The sequence below is a fragment of the Ambystoma mexicanum genome, chromosome 10 (assembly GCF_040938575.1).
Source record: "Ambystoma mexicanum isolate Mex_15411 chromosome 10, UKY_AmexF1_1, whole genome shotgun sequence".
Classification (NCBI taxonomy): Eukaryota; Metazoa; Chordata; class Amphibia; order Caudata; family Ambystomatidae; genus Ambystoma; species Ambystoma mexicanum.
Window position 1 is genome coordinate 1642196760 of NC_090932.1, and position 22134 is coordinate 1642218893.

The 22134-nt window shown below is 47.1% G+C and overlaps 1 protein-coding gene across 1 annotated transcript in view; it reads right to left on the reverse strand.

Annotated features, from left to right (window-relative positions):
- Positions 1 to 22134, reverse strand: part of CDC45 (cell division cycle 45) — a 753019-nt gene that overhangs the window by 481789 nt on the left and 249096 nt on the right. Inside the window, exon 6 of the mRNA XM_069620055.1 lies at positions 9786 to 9844. Within this exon, the coding sequence (XP_069476156.1) occupies positions 9786 to 9844 (59 nt within the window). The remainder of the gene's footprint in view (positions 1 to 9785; positions 9845 to 22134) is intronic.

Genomic DNA, 22134 nt, shown 5'->3' on the forward strand with positions numbered 1-22134 from the left:
CTTTCGAAGAAATTTGCTAAGGAGGACATCCTTGACATTACTCTGTCAATGTCCTCGCATGACCAGAGTTTTGAGCTTGGGGTGACCTTGCTGGAACTCTCTATGGACGGACCCTGAGAAGACTTGGACGGGGAAGTCAGTTCTATTGTTGTGGGGGATTGCAAGGGTTGTTTCCTCTGTTGCTTACCCCCTTCCCCGTGGGTGGAAGTGTGTTTACCCTTTCCCTTATCTTTCGACGCCTGGCGTCAAGGATCGGAGGTGGAATCCCTGTGTTTCGAACTAGGCTTCGAAACTGGGCCCTCCTTACTCCCAAGTGATGTACCCTTTCCCTGGGGTGCAGGCTGGGGATGGAAGCCGTGTTCGTCTCCGGACGAGTGATCTTCCGTGATGTTAATGGGCGAGGCACTATGTGCAAGTGTGGAGGCTTGCCTGACGTTGTGCGGCGACCTCGACCGCCCAGAGGACGTCCTTTCGGACCGCTCCTTCTGTGCCTCTTTCCGAGGTTTCGACGACGTCTAATCTCGGGTGGCTTTTTTGTGTTTAGCGTGTGTGTGTGTGTGTAACGCTCTTGTCGCCGGGGGACTTCCCCATAGTCGCCGGGACGGACGACCTTCCGAGGCCGGGGACGTGCGTTAGGCTGTCTTTTGACGCCTTGGTGCCCTCGCCGTCCGAAAGTCCGGCGTCGCTGCCGTCGCTGAAGGTACCCTCCGCCTCCATAGCTGCTAGCTTGGCGTGGTGGGCCCAACGCTTGGTGGAGCGGTCCTTAAGAGTTTTGGCCTTAAACCTGCTACAGGCCCTGCAACCCGCCTCGGGGTGGTCTCTGGGCAGGCAAAGGTTGCACGTAGCGTGCTTATCTACCCAAGGGTATTTCTTATTACACTTGGGGCAAAACTGAAAGGGCGTACCCTCCATACGCGCCTGTGGGCAGCGGGCAAGTGTGTGTAGGTAAGAAGGTGTTTATAACCGAGTGTGGAAGTGTACCACCCCCCACTCTCCCTACTTGTAGGGCCGAGGCCAGCGGCCCAGGCCCGAGCCGAGGCGGAAGCCTCAAGGCCCAATCCGTCGGGTTTCGACGTTGATCTCCTCCCCGGTTCGGCGTCGAGATGCTGATCGACGTAAGGGTGACAAAACGGGGCAAATTAGAATTAGTTTTAAGTGTAAATATGGCAAAGCCAGGGAACTCCGATGAAGTGCTTCCGACCAGAATGGCGGAAAAAAACAATCTGGGGATCCTAGACGCGTGAGGGATCATGGGTACAGTGGACGTCACACTAGGGATAGTATTACTGGCACGCCCTGTGTCAACGCCCTTTTTCGATTTTCGAAAAACAAACTGTAATACTCCGCAGCTTCCACTAGATGTCGGCCTATGCACAGCATGTGATCTAAGCAGATTCCACAAGCCTCAGAAATATATATATATATATTCATTTGATACATTACTCACCGTAATCGTATTTCTGATACTTGTATCTGCTTAGATTCACATGCTGTGCATAGGCCGACATCTAGTGGAAGCTGCAGAGTATTACAGTTTTACGAAACTCCTCAATGGGCGTCAACACAGGGCATGCCGGTAATACTATCCCTAGTGTGACGTCCACTGTACCTATGATCCCTCACACGCATGTAGCATCCTCAGATTGTATTTTTTCTGACACGAGGTAGCATGAGGAGTAGCGCAAGTACAGATCATCCAAGCAGATAGATGAGACTACAAGCATCCATCAGAGGGGAGGAAGGGTGGGCGCATGTGAATCTAAGCAGATACAAGCATCAGAAATACGATTACGGTGAGTAAGGTATCCTTTCTGAGGATTGGGGAATCTGCTTAGATCACATGCTGTGCATAGATTAGCGAGCAGTGTTAGAAGGAGGTGGGATGTGAGAAGGGTCATGAGCGAACAGATGTCTTGGAACCACTTGTCCCACTTGAGTATCTGTCTTGGAATGAGTATCAATGCAGTAGTGCTGAGTAAAAAAGTGTGAATAGAGCTCCATGTAGCTGCTTTGCAAATGGTGTCAAGGGGTACATTTGCAATGAAAGCCAGAGTGGCCCCAGTGCCTCTTGTAGTTTGGGCTCTTTAGAGTTTTTTCAGAAAGGGAGTAACACAGCTGGATACATTTGACTATCCATTTTGAGATAGCACCTTTAGAGACGCAATCTCCCTCTCTGCCTGTAGCTACGGAGACGAAGTTGGTCTGTTTTTCTTAGCGGTCTGGTCTTGTCTACATAGTAGAGGACTGCTCTTTGCACATCTAGAGTGTGTAGTTTCACCTCAGCAGAGCTTTTGGGTTCTGGGAAGAAGGCCGGTAGCTCAATGGACTGGTTAACATGGAATTTAGAAATGAATGTAGGTTAGAAGCTAGGATGAGTTTGTAGAACCAGTTTATCCTTATGAATAGTAAAGAAAGGATTCTGCACTGACAGCCTGAATTTTACTGACTCTTCTTATGGATGTAATGGCTACTAAGAAGGCAGTTTTATTGGTCAGGTGTTTGAGACTGGCTTTATGCATGGGTTCAAAGGGGGGGGGCAGGAGGGGCATGAGCTTAGCAAGCACCACATTAAGGTCCCATCCTGGTGGTGGGTTTGAAATTGGAGGGTGAAGTCTCTTTACCCCTTCCATAAATGCTTTAAACACTGGTACTTTCCACCATGACACCTTGTTATGGGAGGTGGTGTAAGCTGACAGCGCCGCCAGGTGTACCTTGAGTGAATTAAATACCAATCCTGCATCCAACAGATGGCGCATGTAGGTGACAATATTGGAAGGAGTGCAATCGACCAGGTTGATATGTTTATTCTGGCACCAGATAACGAATCTCTTCCATTTATCAAAGTAGCAGTGTCTACCATGTGTTTGGTTTCCTTGATTCTTTTAGGATATCCATGCATCTCTGTGGCAGGTTGAGATGTCCAAACTCTGACTTCAGGAGTCATGCTGCCAAGTTCATTGAGCTGGGTTGAGGATGCACCGTTTGGCCTTGGTGCTGGGATAGTAGGTTGTGCCAGCAGGGGAGTCTGATGGGTTCGCACACTGCTAGTCTGCGCAGGTGTGGCAACCACAATTGTCTCGCCCACAAGGGAGCAACTAGGATGAGCGTCATCGATTCCCTGTGCATCTTGTTGACCACCTTCCTCATGAGAAGCGTTGGTGGAAAGTGTAGGTAAACATCGTTGACCAGTTCATCCACAGGGCGTACCCTTTGGAGTCTGGATGCAAATCCTGGGCATGGTCTGTTTTCGGTTGTGGCAAATAGGTCTATCGTGGGGAAACCCCACTGTGAGAAGGGGTCTTCTACGACTTCTCTGTGCAGACACCATTCGTGTTCTTCTGGGAGGGGATCTCTGCTTAAAGCGTCTGCTAGTGAATTGAGATCCCCTGAAACAGGTAAATGTTCCGTCTGAGTGCCCATGTCCAAATTTTTTGGGAAAGCCTGGACAGATTTGGGAACGAGTCCCTCCATGCTTGTTTATGTAAAACATGGCCGTCGTGCTGTCAAGATCTGCACTGACAGATTCATCAGGTGGGGTTTGAACACTGGAAGCGCTCTGAAGACCGCCAGAAGCTCTAGCAGATTGATGTGGTTCTTGGCCACTGTGTGAGACCAGAGACCCTGAGCTGTGTGGTGAAGGAGGTGTGCTCCCCATCCCGATAGGGACGCGTCTGTAGTGACTACAGCCTGTATCTCTGGATCGAAAAAGGGTTTCCCCTTCGACAAGTTCTCCCTCGTCCACCAGTGAAGACTTTGTACAAGTGTTGGCGAAACGACCACTAGATCGTCCCACTGACCACTTGCCTGAGACCATTTTTTCCCCAACCATTCCTGCATGGGTCGCAGGCGCACGTGTGAAACCAGGTAAATACATGACGCCATCATACCTAGCAAACGCATCACTTTGAGCACCCTTATCTGACGACCGGGCTGATAGAGGAATTTGCAGTAGCATATTCCGAATTATTTCCCCTGATGGAAAGGCCAACCCCTCTTGAGTGTCTAGGACAGCTCCTAGGAATTGTTTGGATGTGCTTGGCACCAGGCTCGATTTTTTCTCGGATAGAGAAACCCAATTCAAAGAGGAGGTTGATAGTTGTTTGGATGTTGGATTTGCAAATTACTGGGAGTTTCCCCCATGATGAGCTAGTCATCCAGGTAAGGGTACACTGGGATTGCCTCCTACGTAGGTGTGCCACCACCGGCAGTACCTTGCTGAATACCCTTGGAGCCGAGGCTATACCGAAGGGCAGCACCTTGAACTAACTGGTAGTGCGGACTGCCCATCTTGAAGCGCAAGAATCTTCTGTGCGTTGGGAACATGGAAATATGAAAATAGGCATCTTTCATGTCCAATGTTGCCATGTAATCCCCTCTCTTTAGGAGGGGGATTACCTCTTGGAGAGTAGTCTTGCGAAATGTTTGGGGCTTGACATACTTGTTTGCAGGGCGTAAGTCTAATACTGGGTGCATTGTCAAATCTTTTTTTGGCACAAGAAAGTAAGATAAATAAATACCATTGTTTACCTGGTTGCCCAGGACGAGTTCTATCGCGTCCTTTACGAGAAGATTGACGATTTCCTCGAGGAGGATCTTCTGGTGGTCCAGGGAGTGTATTTTTTGTTGCGGAGGGTGGTTGCGGGGTAGCTCCAGCAGTTCAATGCAGTATCCTGTGCATACTGTGGACAGCACCCATCTGTCCGATGTGATCCCTTCCCATGCTTGGGTGAAGTTGGAAATGCGCTCCCCTACTGAGGATGCGTGGGAAGGGACCCTGAGCGGAACGTCACTGTTTGCTGGGAGGCGTACCGCCTCTGGCTGGGCTGCCTCTTCCTCTACCACTGCTCCTCTTATTACCTCTGCCGTAACTCTGGGTAGTCTGTTGGTTGCCACCCCACGATGTACCCTGCCCCTGTGTGTAATTGGAGCTCCTCTGGGAATTTTGGCCGCGTGAGCGACGGAAATTACTATTCCCTCTTTGATTTGTAGGCTTATTAGTCAATTGTCCCAGGGACTTAAGCGAATCGTACTAGTCTTTGGCAATTTTGAGTGCCTCCTCTACTGCTTTGCCAAACAGACATTCGGTTCCACCGGCATGTCGATAAGGGTAGCTTGGGTCTCAGGTTTAAACCCTGTCTTAGCCAAGCGTGCCTCTTGATGACGGTGCTCTCTGTTATGAGCCAGCCTGCATTATCAGGGGCGTCAAAGGTCGTCTTTAGAATGCAACCGGACACGGCTCTGCCCTCCAACGCGATCTGGGCTAACTGGCCCTTTAGTGGTTCCGGTGCGGAGTCAATGAGAGCAGCTACTTGCTCCCACTGGTGGCAATTGTAACTTGCCAGCAGAGTGGTGGTATTGGCGATTCTTGCCTGGTAAGCGGAAGTGGAGGCCACTTTCCTTCCTAGCCCGTAAATCCTCTTGCTCTCCTTGACTGGGGGAGCTTCAGATGCTGATAGAGGTGTCCCTGCTCTCTTCTTGGTGTTCGTGACTACCAACGAGTCGGGTTTAAGTTGACCCCTTATGTGAAGTGGGTCTGACCGGGCAGCCCTGAACATCTTTTCAATTCGGGGGTTTAGAGCCCTGGTGAGATTAGGGGTGAGGAGGGAAGGATCAATTTTGCGTTGGATGGACTTCAGAATTGGAATGGCTTGGGCAATGGGTTTCTTGTCCCCCATGATCTCCTCTGCAAAGTCCCTCTCTTCATGCGCCCCTTGAGTGTCTATGTGAAAGTGCTCTGCCGCTCTAGCTAAGACCTCATTTAGAAGTGGAGGGTTATCTACTGGAGAGTCAGTAACCTGTGGTTCCTTGCGGACAGGAGAGTCTATATTGTAGACTTCTGCCTCGTCTTCCTCCTCCCCATCCTAGCCCTCGTCATATCCATAGTAATGGACTCCTGTTTGGTCATCTAATATCTCCATGTCTGGATCCTCACCATATTCCTGGTAAGGTGGGATGTAGTAAGGGTCTGTAATCGGGCCCAGAGTTGGAGTCCCAAACCGATGTCTCTTATTAGGAGGCTGAGGGTCCCTGGATCCTGAAGGAGTAGCATTGTCAGGGGTACTCCGATAACTGAGGAAATGTTCTGTTTTTTCCGTAGAAATCCGCCAGGGAAGACATTCTCTTCATTACCCTATCTATGTCCTCACTGCTCCATTCTCTGGAGCTGGGGACGACAACCTCCTGTTGAGGTTCCTCTTGTTCCTCTTCTATACCCATATCCTGAGGAGTGGGAGGGCTAAGTCTAGGTTTAGAGACGGGGGTCTTGGATCTATCCTTATCTGAAGACTTGTGTCTGTCCTTGTGTACCTGGGATGTAGAAAAAGTGTGATGACTCTTTCTGCTGTTTACCCCCTTCCCCTTGAGTAAAAGTGTGTTTTCCTGATGTTTTGACCCTATCTGAACCTTTCGACGCTTGGCGTCGAGATTCGGGGGTGTGTAGGGTACTCTCTGAATCTTTGAAGTGTGCACATTGACTTTCGGAGGCAGGCGCCGAACGGGCTGCCGGAGCCGACTCTAATCGTGCAACTTGGGGTGGAGGTCAGATTCGTCATCTGACGAATACACCTCTGTGACTTTGTGGAGCGGGGCACTTTTGTCAACTGTGGACGGTAGCTGTGTGTCGTGCGGCGATCTCGACCTAGAACGCCCAGAGGGCACCGATTCTGTGGACCGCGCTCTATGTGCCTCTTTCTTCCGCGAACTCGACACGTGTGTCGAGTCTCGGCTGGCCTTCGTGTGTTTAGGTGTAGTTTGGGTAGCGCTCGTGTCGCAGGGTGTGGTCCCCATAACTGCCCCGCCGCACAATCCTCCGAGGTCGGGGACTAGTGCTTGGGTGCCTTTCGACGCCCCTGTGCCCTCGCCGTCCGAAAGTGCGGCGTTGCTGCCATTACAGAAGGCACCCACCGTTTCCATGGCCTCGAGCTGCCTGGCGAGGAGGGCCCAACATTTAGTGGAGCGGTCCTTTAGTGTTTTCGCCTTAAACAGGCTACACGCTCGGCAGTTAGCTTCAGGGTGGTCCCTAGGCAGACAGATTACCGGTGGCGTGTTTGCCAACCCAAGGGTACTTGCGGTTGCACTTGGGGCAAAATTTAAATGGAGTACTCTCCATATGTCACCTTATGGCAGTGGGCTAGTGTATGTAGGAAATAATAGCGAGTGTGAGTATGTTTCTACGCCCCACTCTCCTTACTTGCAGGGCCAAGGCCAGAGGCCTTCCGAGGCCCAATGTCCGTCGTTGCAGTCCCGACGGTTGTTTTGTTCTTCGGACCGGCGTCGATCTTTGGATCGCAACGTGGGAGTGAAAGAACGGGTAATTAAATCTGATTTTTAGCAAAATGGCAGAAAGCCAGGGGACTCCGCATTAATGCTTCCGACCAGTATGGCGGAAAAAAACAATCTGAGGGTCCTACACGCGTGAGGGATCATGGGTACAGGACGTCACACTAGGGATAGTATTACCGGAATGCCCTGTGTCGACCCCCATTTTCGAGTTTCGAAAAACAAACTAATACTCCGCAGCTTCCACTATATGTCAGCCTATGCACAGCATGTGATCTAAGCAGATTCCACAAGCCTCAGAAATAAAAATATATTAGATAATAAAACATGCAGGTGGAGAGTTGTAACACTACAAAAACCTCCCCATAAACATGTCACAAAAAGTTCCTTGCACAAATCACTATACCAGCTTCTAGAAAAAAAAGTCTTTAGTCATAAAAAGACATGTAACCAACGAACGATGCCTTGATAGCATAATCAGGGTGGACGCTAAGTAAATGGTCTCTCCCCATGGCATACAGGTCTAAAAATAAAAAAATAAAAACTCACCACGCCTTAGGGTGGAACTTCGCCACGCGTTCCGCTTGCACACCAAGCTTCCTTAGGCTGATTTACATCGACATTCGTAAAAACACCATTTTAAATGAACCTGGAAGAGACACGGCTCGAGCACTAGACTCCTCCCCGTCGTCTTTGTTCCCGGTCATGTGACCGCATTAGGTTGTATTCACAATGATGTGAATATTACCGCCATATTTGACTGGCTTATTTGCCATTTAAATGTATAATGTATTTAAATGATGTACTCAAGATCCATAATTGGCTTGAAAACAAGGTATGAAGACGAGCATAAAGCTCATTATATATAGGAAGTATAATTCTATCAATACATTTAATAAGAAAATATACATTTTAATAAAAACTGTTCTATTGAACCTAATTAAATTATACTTCGTGAATGAATTGCAAAAATTGATTTTTTAGAGAATATGGGCCCCGTTTAAAGACCATAGGTACTGTAATTAATAGTTTAATGGGCATGCAGGGGAACAAGTGTTCCACAGGTTGCGGACACCCCATTGTTTGTTTTCATTGTACTCAGCCTAGTACCATGGTTGTTTTTCTCCCCTGCAGCCCCTATTCGGTTTAAATTACACTAACAAAGCCTTGAACACAGGTGGGCCCCTTACTTCTTAGTGGATTTCTTTGCCAACCCATAGAGCACTCAGCGTCATAGAAGCCCAGGCCTAAAGACTGCCAGACTTTGGAAAACTGTCAGAGTGGTTCAAGAGCGGCACGACAAAGCAGCAGAAGGCCAGTGGAAAGGGAGCACCAGCTCAGTCAGACAAGGAATATGGGAAAGTAGTAGAGAATGAAGCCACCCATTCCTACACGAATGCCTGCCCGGAGGAGCACCGCACTGAGACAGAAGGTATGTCGGTGCTCCAAGGACCCGGGAGGAGGCCGGGTGGCAGAAGCGAGAGACCGCCGCCCACCCCCCAGCAAAGCTTTAGAAACCACACCCCAAGGCATGGCCGCAGAAATCTGAGTCCACAGGGTGGGGTTAAAACAAAGAGGAATCTAACTGGAGAAAATACTTCACAAGATTTCTTGGTGGGGAGCCTACGGAGAGTACATGGTGTGGGTGAGAGGGGGATTCCCCAAGGGTGGAAAACGACCCGGGACCAAGCAAGCCCTTGGTAATCCACAGAGAAGACTAACCAAAGACTGTTACGCAATCCGTGGAGGGGGAAGTTGGAAGAGACATTAAGGGTCTTTACCTGAACTGTGCAACGGAGCAAGAACGCCTTTCCCGATAGAGAGACATCACGGTGGGGATGATAAACCAGTCACCAATGCTTGTTTTGGGTAAAGGCACTTTTTGTACCTGTATTAGAGTTAGGTTCTTTTCAGTTTAAAGTGGTAGGGATAGAAAACAGGCTAGCGGGTTTCTGGAACTGGGCTTTATTTTGTAGGACATCCTGACATGCACCTTTTTTAGGCTCCTTTTCTTTCCAGTAGAGTAGGTTTGAGAAACCTAGGGACAGCTTAGGTTTTATTTGCGCAAATAAAGGAATTCTTAAACCAAAATGATGCCTGGTCAGCCTCCTGATTCAGACGTGCCACACTGCCCTTGAATTTAATTTCCTCTCCCTAGCAGGGCATTCTGGCCCAGCTCAGTGGGTTGGTTGATCCACCTCACCTCCTCCAGTTAATAGACTGAATGTACAGTTCTATAGAATATAATGCATCACATATATACTGTTGTTTCGGTCCCTAGCCAAGGTACTCAGGATCTTCGTTGTAATCCACCTGGGCAATTTCCTGCTCCATCATCACTTTGACCTATTGCAATGCATTCAGAATATGGTTCGCTCTGTTCACCCTACAGTGTTTGATAATGGAGCTCAACTTGTTGAATAATAACGCATCCAACCGCTCATGGAGTTACATAACCAGCTTACTTCCCAAAATTAGCAACAATCGTAACCAAGTAGATTTCCTACCTTCGCGACTCCCATGCTCTCCTTGCTCGGCGTTTTTCTATTTTTCGCTCCAATGCCCCCTGTTGGGATATGAACAGAAAAAAATTAAGCTCAGTTTCAGTTAACAGATTTACAAACTTGTGACCAAGTTTCATCCAGCTAAGAGAATACACATTTGAACTTATCAAACGGGTAGCACTGCGTGTTTGGACGGAGTCAATTATTTATAATGCATTATAAACAGATGGCACTTGCTGAAGGTAACCCCAAACAAGTCAGATGTACCTACCGTTTGTGGTTGGGGGGGGGGGGGTATTCTTCTCAGCTCTTTGATGGTGACGCAAGTGCAATCCTCCCATCTCTCGCCAACAAGAGGGGAGGTCCTTATGCCCTACTGATCCCAAGCGAACATCTAGCTTAGTGGCTAGCTCCCTCTCCACCCTGTTGCACCATCAGGGAAGGAAGTTCAGCAGCTGCCATCTCAGCAGCAGACCAGCATGCCTTACCAACATTGGACTGGCTACATCATGTGGTGGACACGGCTATTAACTTCTCTTAGACAGAGCAACCAGTCATCCTCCATGACAGGTGTCCAAGATAAGGGCTGTTGGTTGTAGGGGAAGACACCCGCTTTGGTCCTGTTAGAGACTGCAAGGATCAAGGGTCCCAACCCCTGCCATCTTACTGTAATTGGTTATTTATAACGCACTTAATACCCAGAGGTTTCTAAGCGCGGACCCGGAGATCGAACCGCTGTTGCACCGCATGGTCTTACTTTCAAGGCGAGCACGTTGTCCCCGAGCTATCCTCCCGAGACTTGTACACCTGCTGTCCAGGTGCCGACCACCACCACTCTGTTTACCTCTAGACCTTCAAAGCCACTTACAAACTCAACTCTTTTCTCCTTAGCTCTTGAGCTCTCATCCTTCCACTATGCACCTACACATTTTACCAAAAAGGTAAACATTTCAAATTCCGATCTAATAGTCAGGCAAACAATTGTGACCTGCCCCTCCAGTCCGAGATACAAACAGCACACCATTTCTTATTCACAAAGTCAGTTATCAATAGCCAGTGGCTAGGCACATCGAAGACAAATTCCACTGCTACATTCTACTTTTGGGGCCTTTGGGTGCTCTATGAACGAACCAACCCACCACTCGTGCCACTCCGCCTTCCATATCTTCCCATTAAATTCCCTCCATAGATCTCAAACACCCAGTTTGTTGCGCTCACTTCCTACCCACTTATTTAAGGTGGTGGCACTGGCGGACACACTGAGCAGCTTCTGCCCTCTCTCCCAGACTTTCCTCTTCTTCTTTTAAACAAATCCCAGTCCAATTTCTTGCTTCCACACTTCATAATTCAGATCAATAACCACCATCTCAGCACACTCAATATCTTCTCCGACATCCAACTACTGCTTGATCTATCCCAGCCTTTGTCCCTGCCATCATCATGGGTGGCAAACCAACTTAACCAAGGTCCATCAACTACAACTGGACTCCACTCACCAACCACTTTGGTCAATTTATACAACCTCTCTAACACAACCACAACAACTTCACAGATCTCCATTTGAGCATCTTCACTTCACTCCTCTATACTTTTCTGAACCCCACCTACTGAACACTCAAAACATCCAGTTTTATCATCCGCCCCCAACTGGATGACTCCCTTGAGCTTACCTTTGCAGAGAAGTGAGGGGGTGGCAACTATGTGTGTAGGTGAGGGAGCAGCCAGGAAGGGAGGAGGAGCAGCAGCCGGGAAGGGTGAGGAGCCCTCCTTTTATCCAAGATTCAAGCTGGAACAAAGCCCAAGCCCACTAGTGGTAAGGATCTGCATCATTCAAACAGCCAGTGGCTATCCAATCATGGATAGCCACTGTTCACCAAATCTGCCCAACAACATACATTCCTGGGAAAGATTTCCAGAGAAGGCATTTCCTCACCTGAGAAAGTAGGAGGAGGGCCAAAGAACAAGAGTAAAATGTTCCAAAAATAGTAAAAATATCACTGCCACCAGCGGGTCTTAGGCACGGTTAGGAATAGGGGTTCACATTTAGGGGTATTTGTGGCCGGAGTCACCAAGCTTGAGCCAACAAGCCCTGGAGGGTGCTTTGCGCTGATGCCCTGGACCGTGCTGGTGGCAAAGAACTACAATCCCCATGATGCTGTGGGGAAAACGTGTGCACCTACCATGTGCGCTTAACAGTATTCATAAGCAAGCCATCCTGCTGTGTTAAGTGCTGGTAACTATTCCTACGAGGCACGGGCTGGACAGCGTGCTGCAGAAAGGCGTTGTGAGTATTCCCAGGCAGAGGTGATGACTGGAACTGCAACTCCGACATGCTACAAAGGTGGTTAGCACAAATTAAGTTGCTGGTTCCCTGAAGGACTGGGTAGTCGGCTTAAACTTCTGAAGACCACACAGCCTACTTTTATCTGTTAGGGGTTGCCATCAACACCCTGAACCCAATATAAGTACTCGCTCAAGATCAAGAGAACATATTTGCACAGAAAACTAAGCAAGCAGCTGAAGACTAACCTGCTCGCTAGAATTTCTTGTTCGTAGAACCAATTGGTTGGGGTGTACATCTGGCACTCAAGCCCACAACAGTGTTCTAAGAACTGGTGTAGGCTGGGGCAATCCAGTGTTTCAATGCATGTGAGGAAAATACCTGTGACGTAACCGGTATTGGGAGATATGACGTGCACAGGACATTTAAGGGCAGCACACCAGGAAGTATTAAAGACTGAGAAAGGAAGTCAATCCCTCATTTTTGAGAATGTGTTGTGTGGAAATAAGTCTATTGCGTTTATGTTCGCTCATGCTGCTTACTGTGGTGGCTGTGTTCCACCATTCATGCTTTCATTCATGTGCCACATTGTGTGGGCACCCCGAGTCTAGAGGAAGGAGTTGTACCCAATATGAGTAGAATCTGCACAGGCAGGGTAAGAATTGATTACTGAGATAGCATGACATAAGTCAAGGTGAAATCTTATGCACGTTGTATGTGCCTTTCCGAATTTCCCCCTTCCTATCCAGTTACGTATTCTAAATATCTTACCAGTGTTCCCAAACATCACCATACTGATACACAACTCCTCCCTAACCCTCTTCCCCACATTGGCTGCCGCGTGGTGTCCCGTTAGACTCACATCAGGTACCCGTGCCAACCACGGTGGGAGGGTCATACTCAATTCAGCTTCTGTGGTTAGGGAGGAGTTTTATCGCCTCCCTCCAGCTTGACAGGCATGTTGTCATAGTAAACAAAAAGGACATTACATAAAAAGAAAAGGATACAAAGTATTCCAACTACACCTCACTGTAAGGAGATCATTAATTCTTGTATTGTTATAATTGCGCAGAAGAGACTTAATCTCTCATTACTGGTATTCTTAGGAACAAGTCCGTTTCCTCAGAATAATTAGCAAAACAGGCAAGGGAGTAAAGCAGGCAGCTATAATTCCCTCTAAAAAAGCCAGGGCAGGGTTCAGCAAAAGGTTAACAAACCCTGCCAGGCGTCGAAGCACCCGGCCCAGAGTAGTGAGGAGGGAACTCCTCCGGAAAAGCAGGTAACTGGGGTACGGGCAAGCAGTCGCCAATGTCGCACTGGAAGCAAGGGGGAGGAGAGAACAAGCAGCACCAGACGCGGAACACTGCAGAGCAGCCAAAAAAGCAGCGCCACGTTGGACAAACTCCCTGACTCTGCCGAGGATCACCACCTGGAAACCAGAGATACACAGTGGCTATGGGGAAACGGGAGGACGGCGGCGAGATTGAAGAAACCACAAGGCGGGTTGAGAAACGAGATCCCATGGTGGGGTGAGAAACAAGATTCCCCCCACCCCCACTGCCCCAGGGTGGGGTGCAATGAAAGAAGCCCCAAGGCAGGGTAAACCCAAATGGAACCCAAGACTGGGTGAGTGGAACCACAAGAATCCCTGGTAGGATCAAATCTGGCAAGCTCCAAGGCAGGCAGAACCTGAATAGACCCAACAATGGTGGGATGAGAGTAGAGAAACCCCAAGGTGGGGTAAAGACTCGAAAGTACCAAGGTGTGGAGAACACCTGGAATTCCCTCGGTTGGGAATGCAAGGAGAAAACGGAGTGGGGATATGACCGAGGGTTCCACAAGAGGGAACAAAGACTAGACTGAGATAAAACCCTAGTAAAGAGGTCAATCACAGATTGGCAACAAACCCGAGGAGAAAAAGAAGAGACATTCAGTGTACTTGGTAGAACTGTGCACCTAAGCAAGGAGCCCCATTTTGATAAAGGGACAACAGGGTGGGGGTCTGAAATCTGCCACTGTTCTGATGTTTGGCAAGGGCCTTAAGTATACTGTGACGAATCTGGCCAATTCATCCCTTCTCCCCAGAGGGGATCCACCCCCTTTGAGTCTAGGGAGGCAAGCCCGCTCAGCAAGACCCTCACTAGGGGCTGGCCAAGTGGGACCTTACTGGGAGTGACTCCAATCTCGGGAACAAGGACTCCCATTCCGACAAGGAACCCCCGATCCTGAACATCTGATTCGCCTACATGGAAATCGGAAAGACTCTAGTTAACTCTGGTTTTCACTCGCCGAATAGGGACATTTCTTCAATCTCCTTGGCTTCAGATAATGCTGGATCTCACCTGAATGCCACAGTAAAAGAAGGACACACTGCTTTCGTTTGCGATGACGTGCATAAAACCACAAATTAAGTGGAATGGACCGAGAGGAGAGAAATGCCTTTGCCAAGGTGAGCGATTCCTACGCAGAGGCAAGATCTGATGGCAAGACAGACATCCTGGACGGACAGAGCCTTGCTAGACCGCAGAGCCGGCAGTGGGTTGAGAGCTCTAGCTGGGAGCCAGAAGGCCGACGTCCTGACCGACCATACAAGGTCGGGAAAGCAACAGTCTCACCTGGTGACGCAACCAAACAAGTCGTGGTGGGCCTGGAGCCTAGTAACTGATGCAGAGATCAGACTGCAGAAGGGAGCCCGGATCACCCAAGCTCTGCACGAGAAGTGCAGTAGCTGCCAAGACAAGCAATGGAAAGGAAGCAAGTGTGTTTAAGAGGCACGAAGAGAGTCAATGCTGGGTAAGTCACAAAGGTTACAGGAGCCTGATCAACCCGAGCTGGCAGACGCCCCATTTACGTTGTTTAAAACAAGCCTATTAGAGGGCTAAGGGGCTTCGAAGAGCCCCGAGAAACCAAGAGATTAACATATGTGGGTGATATAGCCACAATGGATAAGGGAGCCACGAAAACATGAACGGACAGGCACCATACCGAGACAGAGATGAAGTAATACTGCCAGAAGACTTTGGAAAGTCCAAGAACCACAAAGTAGGGTTCCAGTCTTTAACAATAAAACAAGAATATTTTTTAAATTTGTAAACCTATGGAAAGGAGATCCTTGTTAACTGTTTCGGGACTGTGGTGATCTTTTAAAAACCTGTTGGAAAGAGATCAAAGTGAGTGGGCCAGGCAAATGCCGAAGACACAGGATTTTGGTCCTGCCTCCTCCTTTTTACGTTCTTCTAAGTGGTAGGGCCAGTTAACTATTCGGATTTGGATTTAGGACCATTTAATTTTGGACTGACAAGAACCCTTATTTTTTCTTTGTTAGGTAGTGTGACAAACCTAGCAATATTATGCAGTCGCACCTTTGGGCGTTCTTATGTGCAGAATGGAATTACCATAATAAATGATCTCGGTCACAAATAATCAGACAGACTCAAAGAATATGGCAAGATACTACTCTATTATCAGCTCAATAAAGTATGGAAATCTGGCCAACAAATCGTAGCCCACAATCATTTTGATTACACAAAGGCTCTATACCTTGATGTCCACCAGATATGATGTCATCCTACGTGGCAAATAATAAAACCCATCGAACTGGGGTATTGGTTAGAGGAACATCTCTACTTATAGTTTATGTAGGCGTTAGTAACATGATTGGCTGCCCCTCATCTGGAAGGCATGCCGTAAACTTCCCTTCAACTACGTACAATACAGATTATGGCAGAACAGTGGATTGGTCCCTGAAACAATGTATGTTCACCATTGCATAGCCCCTCGTGATTGGTTGGCATTCTCTCCTAACCTTGGACATTCAGCTAGTTTGCCGCATGTTAGCAAAACGAAACCCAGGCGCAGAGAACAAACATTAGACAACTTAACACTTGCCCAATTAGTCTACCATCTCATCAGTTAAGCCTACAGCCAAGGCTTCTTCTTTGTACTAGACCTTGCTGGATGTTCTCTTCCTCAGAACTTTATAAGGGAGTGAAGGTATATCGTTATCTTTGACTGAATCTTATGAATAAGCCTTGTTTTGTCGTCTTGCACCACATGCGAAGAGACCATGATTTTGTCCATTTCGCCTTCCTATTTAGCGGCATTTTATTCAATTAGACTGTGGTGTCATTACTCGCTTCGGCCTCAGGAGACGTGATTGCTCTGTCTTGCATGTGTAGTCTTCATCTTCATTTGCTCAATACTTGGCATTCGCACATGTTCGCTCATTTACTTAATCTAAGAGAAACGTGCCCCAAGCACATTCCTCATCCTCGTAAACTCCCTTTAAACCCTGCAATTGCTTCTTACTGTGGCATCCTTGATCCACGGCCAACAGCTATTCTTTGTTCATGCACACATTTGTATTTCCAGCGTCTGCCGGATCTGCAGCCCTTGTCTCGACAAGCTTTTAGCTCACTTTTATTCAAAGTTGACATCTATCATTTCAACATGGCCGCTTTACCCGTCTTATATTTTCTACTGCAGCAAGCTTCTATGACTCATTTACCTTGCGTTTGTGTGTATAAACATTTACTACACATCTGGTTACTCTTCTTTGTATGTATGGCTTCTTCTTTCTTGTATATATGCTTGCTCTAGTTTCTTCAGTTACATCTTCATTCATAAGGTATTCTCATTTCGTGTCAGTGCGTCATCGTGTCTTCTCCTTATGACCTCACTTTGCATCAGTCAGATCTCATTTACAGCTCTTCAATATTCTGCGGCGTCTGCAATTTCCTGCTACCACTTCAGTTCGAGGGTACAGTTGTCCGAGTGCATAACATCTCTAATATAATCGATAAAGTATTGGAATGATACCTGGTGGCATGCACAGTGTCTTCTTGTTATTCTTCCAGCATGTCGGAGGTGAGGGGGCGGGTTCTATCAATGACACACGTCTGCTTCTCTAGATTGCCCCCCCTCTGGTCAAGTCCTCGACCACCTCCTCAATTTTCTTCATTCTTCCTCCACAGAAGGACTTCTTTGGGATCCATATCTAAGCCCTGCTACCCCCTCCCCTAATCAGGTCACCTGCATTGTGTGTGTCAATCCACTCTAGATCATATGGCAGCCCTCCCCCGTTGGTGACAGAACACCCAACGCCCTACATAGTTCTTCTGACCCTTATGGTAATAAAAATGTTGTTTCTGCGGGTGCCAGAGGACTTTCTCTCAGGTGCTCAAGGTTGGTGTTTTCAGTCCTTGCGCTTGTCAGTCACATCATTTACATCGATCATTAACTTTATCCCAATTGCTTTCTTTGCTGTCTTCTTGAACTGTCCTAGGATTATTCATAGAAGACAGAATCCCAGCAATACTAACACTAGTATTGCTCAAAGTAGTTTGAAGGCATTTGCCAACCAGGTTGGAACCCATCAAAACGGAGACAAAACCAATCTTCATGCGTGGTCTCGTCTACTTCTTCCACCATCTTCGTATTCAAAGTTGACAGCATAGTTATAGCTTCTGTCAGAGTTCCATTTTCTCCATTGCGGACAGGTCCATATGTACAGCAGGAAGGTCCGATCTTGGCACACACCTCCTTCCATTGCTGTAATTAAATCCGAGACATACCTGTTCTGAAAGTGTCATGAGTCTGATGGCCCTCTGTTCTTCTCTGATCGCATTAAATCCTTTTATTGGTGTATCGTTTGTAGCAGTTCTCACCTAGTGATTTGTAACCACTTGGCATTTACTGCAGTCGGAATTCCTGGCATGAATATAGCTGTAAATATTACTGCCGCTCTCCATCTTGTCGAATAAGGTTAAGCGATCTTTTCTTCCTCTGGTGTGTACCCATTTTTGGAAAGCTGTCAATACGAAGATCACTTTAGGGGGATCACCAATGCAGGAACATGTATGATCACTATAGAACACATTCCTCCCCAATTTTTAGGCAACTCCATGTAGGCCTTCGATCCACAAGCCAATAATGGTACATCAGCATGGCAGTTCCTCATTCATTCCTGGTACATTATTTGCTTGCATCCTTTATTTTATCCAACTGGAATCAGGCCTCCGTTTCTGAAACTGTTGTATTTGTCATTGGTATTATGGACACTGGTCCTGCTTCATTTTCAACCCATGTCAGTAATTTCGAATACTAGGCTCACAACTTTAGGCATTCATCATTCACTATTTGCACCATCGTTACTGGTGCGGTCATCAAATGTGCACCGCGTGAAAGGGGCCCGTAGGGGTCCCTAACGTCTATGGAAACAAGGCGAGTCACCACACACGATAGATACGCCAGACACGAGGTTGTATTCCCAAAGCTAGGGTTTATTGCAAAGCAAAAGTCTGTTGGCCAACTCGGTCTCACGCCCCGCGACATGCATCTCTAGACCTCGAGGGACGCAAGAGAGTGAATTACGTACATCAGTTACATATATACAAAATGCATATCAAACAATCAGCTATGACATGTTTAACACCCCCCTTTATTGGGTTTCTTTGAACTTGGTGTGATGGACATTTTTGACAACTATGACACCTTCAAACATCTATTCTAGTAACAATTTGCAATTTGTGAGTGCGGAGGCATCTTTCAGTTGTTGAATAGAACACAGCACTTCTGTTCTTGGAAGCGAGCTACATACGGGGGGGTGGGGGGGAGAGAGTTGCATTTCAAACGTTATCTATTAGGTGCTATTCGTGTCCTGGGAGCCGACACGCTCTAGCGGAGATCAGCAAAGGGGGGCCGTAAGAAAAGCAAAATTCAAGCCTTAAGCTGTATTATTTTATCATATTCTACCATATAACGAGACTGGCTGGCAGCTGCGAAATGATTAAATGCCCTCCAGCTCTGCTTCAAGGCTACATTCGGGAGGGAGCCGGGCATTCTTCCTGGTGCTGCCTATGTTTGTGTTTCAACAAACTCTCGTTATCCTCACGGCCCTGCGGCCTTGTCCTTTTTACGTGCAGACAAGAATGTTTTACAGTCGAGCAGTGTAAGCAGAAAATATACTGCGAAGCAATAGGAACAGAAAGCAATGGTTAGAAAACAAAATGGCGATTCTTGTTACATCAAAATGGCCGTTCATTGGCAAACTCAAAAACCTATATTCTGTCATATCGTGCATGATACGGTTGGCCCACGGCCACCAAAATACATTTGCGGTCACAAAGTAGAGGTATCCATTTTTCTAGACTGACAAACTCTCCTTTGGCCGTATGCCAAACGTATCATCTATTTATTGAAACCTCTAGTGATGAGGAGTCTGAAGTACTTATGTCGGAAATTTGGATGCCATCATAAACATCAACGTCTTCATCAATATCTATTGCCATCAACTCTTTTACTGTTCATCTCATTTGGGTTTTGGTCAGCTCGACCATGAGTGTTTTTTCTTCGTCATCATATGCATACATCCTTCCGTACATCCCTCAGCGCAAACTATTGGTAGGCAATGTATGCAACAGCACGTTAGGAATATTCCAAACACCACTACTAATATTGAAATCAACTTCCATCCCCAAGAACGTAGTATTCCCCAAAACCACGATCCTATTCCCCACCCTCCTTCAGTAGGCAGTTCAGAGCTTAGGACATGCTTTTACTTTATCGCATCAAAGATCGTGCGGGAATAGTATCGACAAACGCAACATGCTGATCCCACTATTGTGCAAATTCCCCACGATCACATTGAGAGCCATTCTATTTTGCAGCGTCATTAACCCGATTCCTCTTTGTTCCAACATCATGTTAAATAGTATATCTGTTGTTGTGTTTATGGTATTTTTTAGAATTCTGGACAGCTGCTTTATATTATAGGAGTTCACTATCTGCCCTAAGAATGGAATGAATGATTTAGCTACATCAGTTGCTATTAAAACACCCTTGTCAGACCTTTTGACTCTAGTTCTGGATAGTCTGGCCATGTCTGCTGTTTCTAAGAGGAATACTCCTGGGAGCAGTAGACCTAGGTAACATGTACCTCCCCAGTTTCTGGGCAACCAAGCACATGCTTTCTCTCCACATATAAAATAAACTGGATCACCTACATATACTGGTTCTATTTCCCATTTTAATACCACTGTATTCATGCATCCAGTATATGTTCCGACTGAAAAGGAGCCTTTCTTTTTTAGACAAAAAGGGACAGTTCTTGGGCTATAATTCACTGTGTAAGATGGGGGATTGCATCTTTGTCCCCTTCTGTTCTTACACAAAACGTCATTACAGATGTCTTTTCTGGTGGGGACAATCTATCTCGTCTATTTTGTCGTGTTATCTTTCGTGTACTTTTCCTCGTGGGCTCTGGGGCTATTACTTGTGCTTTATGGAAAATGGAACAACCCACAAGCTTCATTATTATCTCCTCAAACTCATTCATGTTGGTTCTGTCTAATTGACCCGTACTACTCTCATTCCATTTCCCATAAACATTGCACCTAAAGATGCACTACATGCAGAACTTGATGGTAATGGCTGTACATACAACCCTATTCCTTTCCCAGCATTCTGTGGTAAATGGGCACATATCCAGCAATTTGTTTTCTTCAGAATTGCATGTGTCATGTTCATGATCAATAGCAACGTATTATACCCAAAACCTTCCCTGTGTCTTTCTTCCATTGGGGGCAGGGTATATGTAATCACCTGAACCGGGCTTTCAGTAGTGGATATATTAATTATTGGTAAAAACATTTCTAATGGGTGTATCGCTTCCACATACCATAATATTAGGGCTGTCGATATTGGTGCTACCACGCTCATAAAGCACATTATTATTGTTAGTGCCAGCATACAATTCGTTTTACCATGTGTTTTTCTTAAGCTTACAGTGTTTATAATTGACTCATTCTCAGCAGTGGTGGTGCAGGAGGAGGCTGGAACCGGTCCCGGCATGTTTCTCGTCGTCCTTCTTCCTTATCACAGTTCGTCGTGGATATCTCTCTTCATCGCACTTGCTCTGATGTCAATAAGTCCAACGGAATCGTCACAGATCAGTTCTGCCAGTCCTTAACAGCCTGGATTTGTTTATTCGTTTTTAGGCAAGATCACTTGTCCTTCCTCATACTGCTCAGAGGACCTTTGATCAGTTATCTTATTGCCTTAGTACCATGTGCGCCCAGCTTGTCCGCTCTGGTTCCTGACACATGTACTTTTATGATCGCACTGAGGAGCTGCGAGTCTTGAATTGTCTGACTTGCAATTCCCACGCTTCTCTCCTCTACACCTCTAGTTCCTTCTCCGTCCATGAGCTGAACCAGAGGTTGACAAACACCAGAAAAGAACTGCGGATCACTTTGTCTTTCGAGGCCGCAAGTTGTATGGCCTTACTCCTGGTATCGTGTGATCCGTGAACAGTGCCGGTGCACTTCCAGATTCAGGCTCAAAGTCAGCCTTAAACTATGGAATCTCTTATCAATCTGAAGACCAGCACATATCTGTAACACCACAGCGCCCACAAAATGTGGTCCATTATCGGACCATAGGACACGGGGCAAGCCAAATCTTCAAAAGTATTCCTTAAGCATTACTTTTGCCGTGCTCATTGCTGTGCAGTCCTTCAAGGGATATGCCTCCACCCACTTACTGAATGCACAGATTACCACTAAGACGTATTTGAAGTTTTGGCATAGCTCCATCTCTATGAAATCAAAATGGATCGCCTCAAAAGGCATAGAGGGCGGGCCAAAACTGCCTATTTGAGTCACTGTTCCCTTTCCTACATTGTGTTGCAAACACGTAATACAGTTCTGCACCATGCTCTCTGCATTCTTTTTTATGTTAACATTCTGTCATACTGTAGAATGGTGCTGTATTATCTTTTTCGCAGATGCGAGTAGGGCTGTGGGCCATTGTGACCATTGCAGTCACATACGAATTTGGCAACATCCAGTTTCTAGTTCCCTTGTCCACCCAACAACCCTCCAGATCCAATTCAGCAGAGCCCTCAGCCCACCCTTGTATTTCATCGGCCGTAGCTCCGGCCTGCATTTCTTTGACAGTGGCAACTCCATTTTCTATCATACAGGGTACTTCCTCTGTCTGAACCGTCATCATTTTGGCATTTAAATCAGTGGCAGTTTGCTTCGCAATTCTGTCTGCGAACGCGTTTCCCTC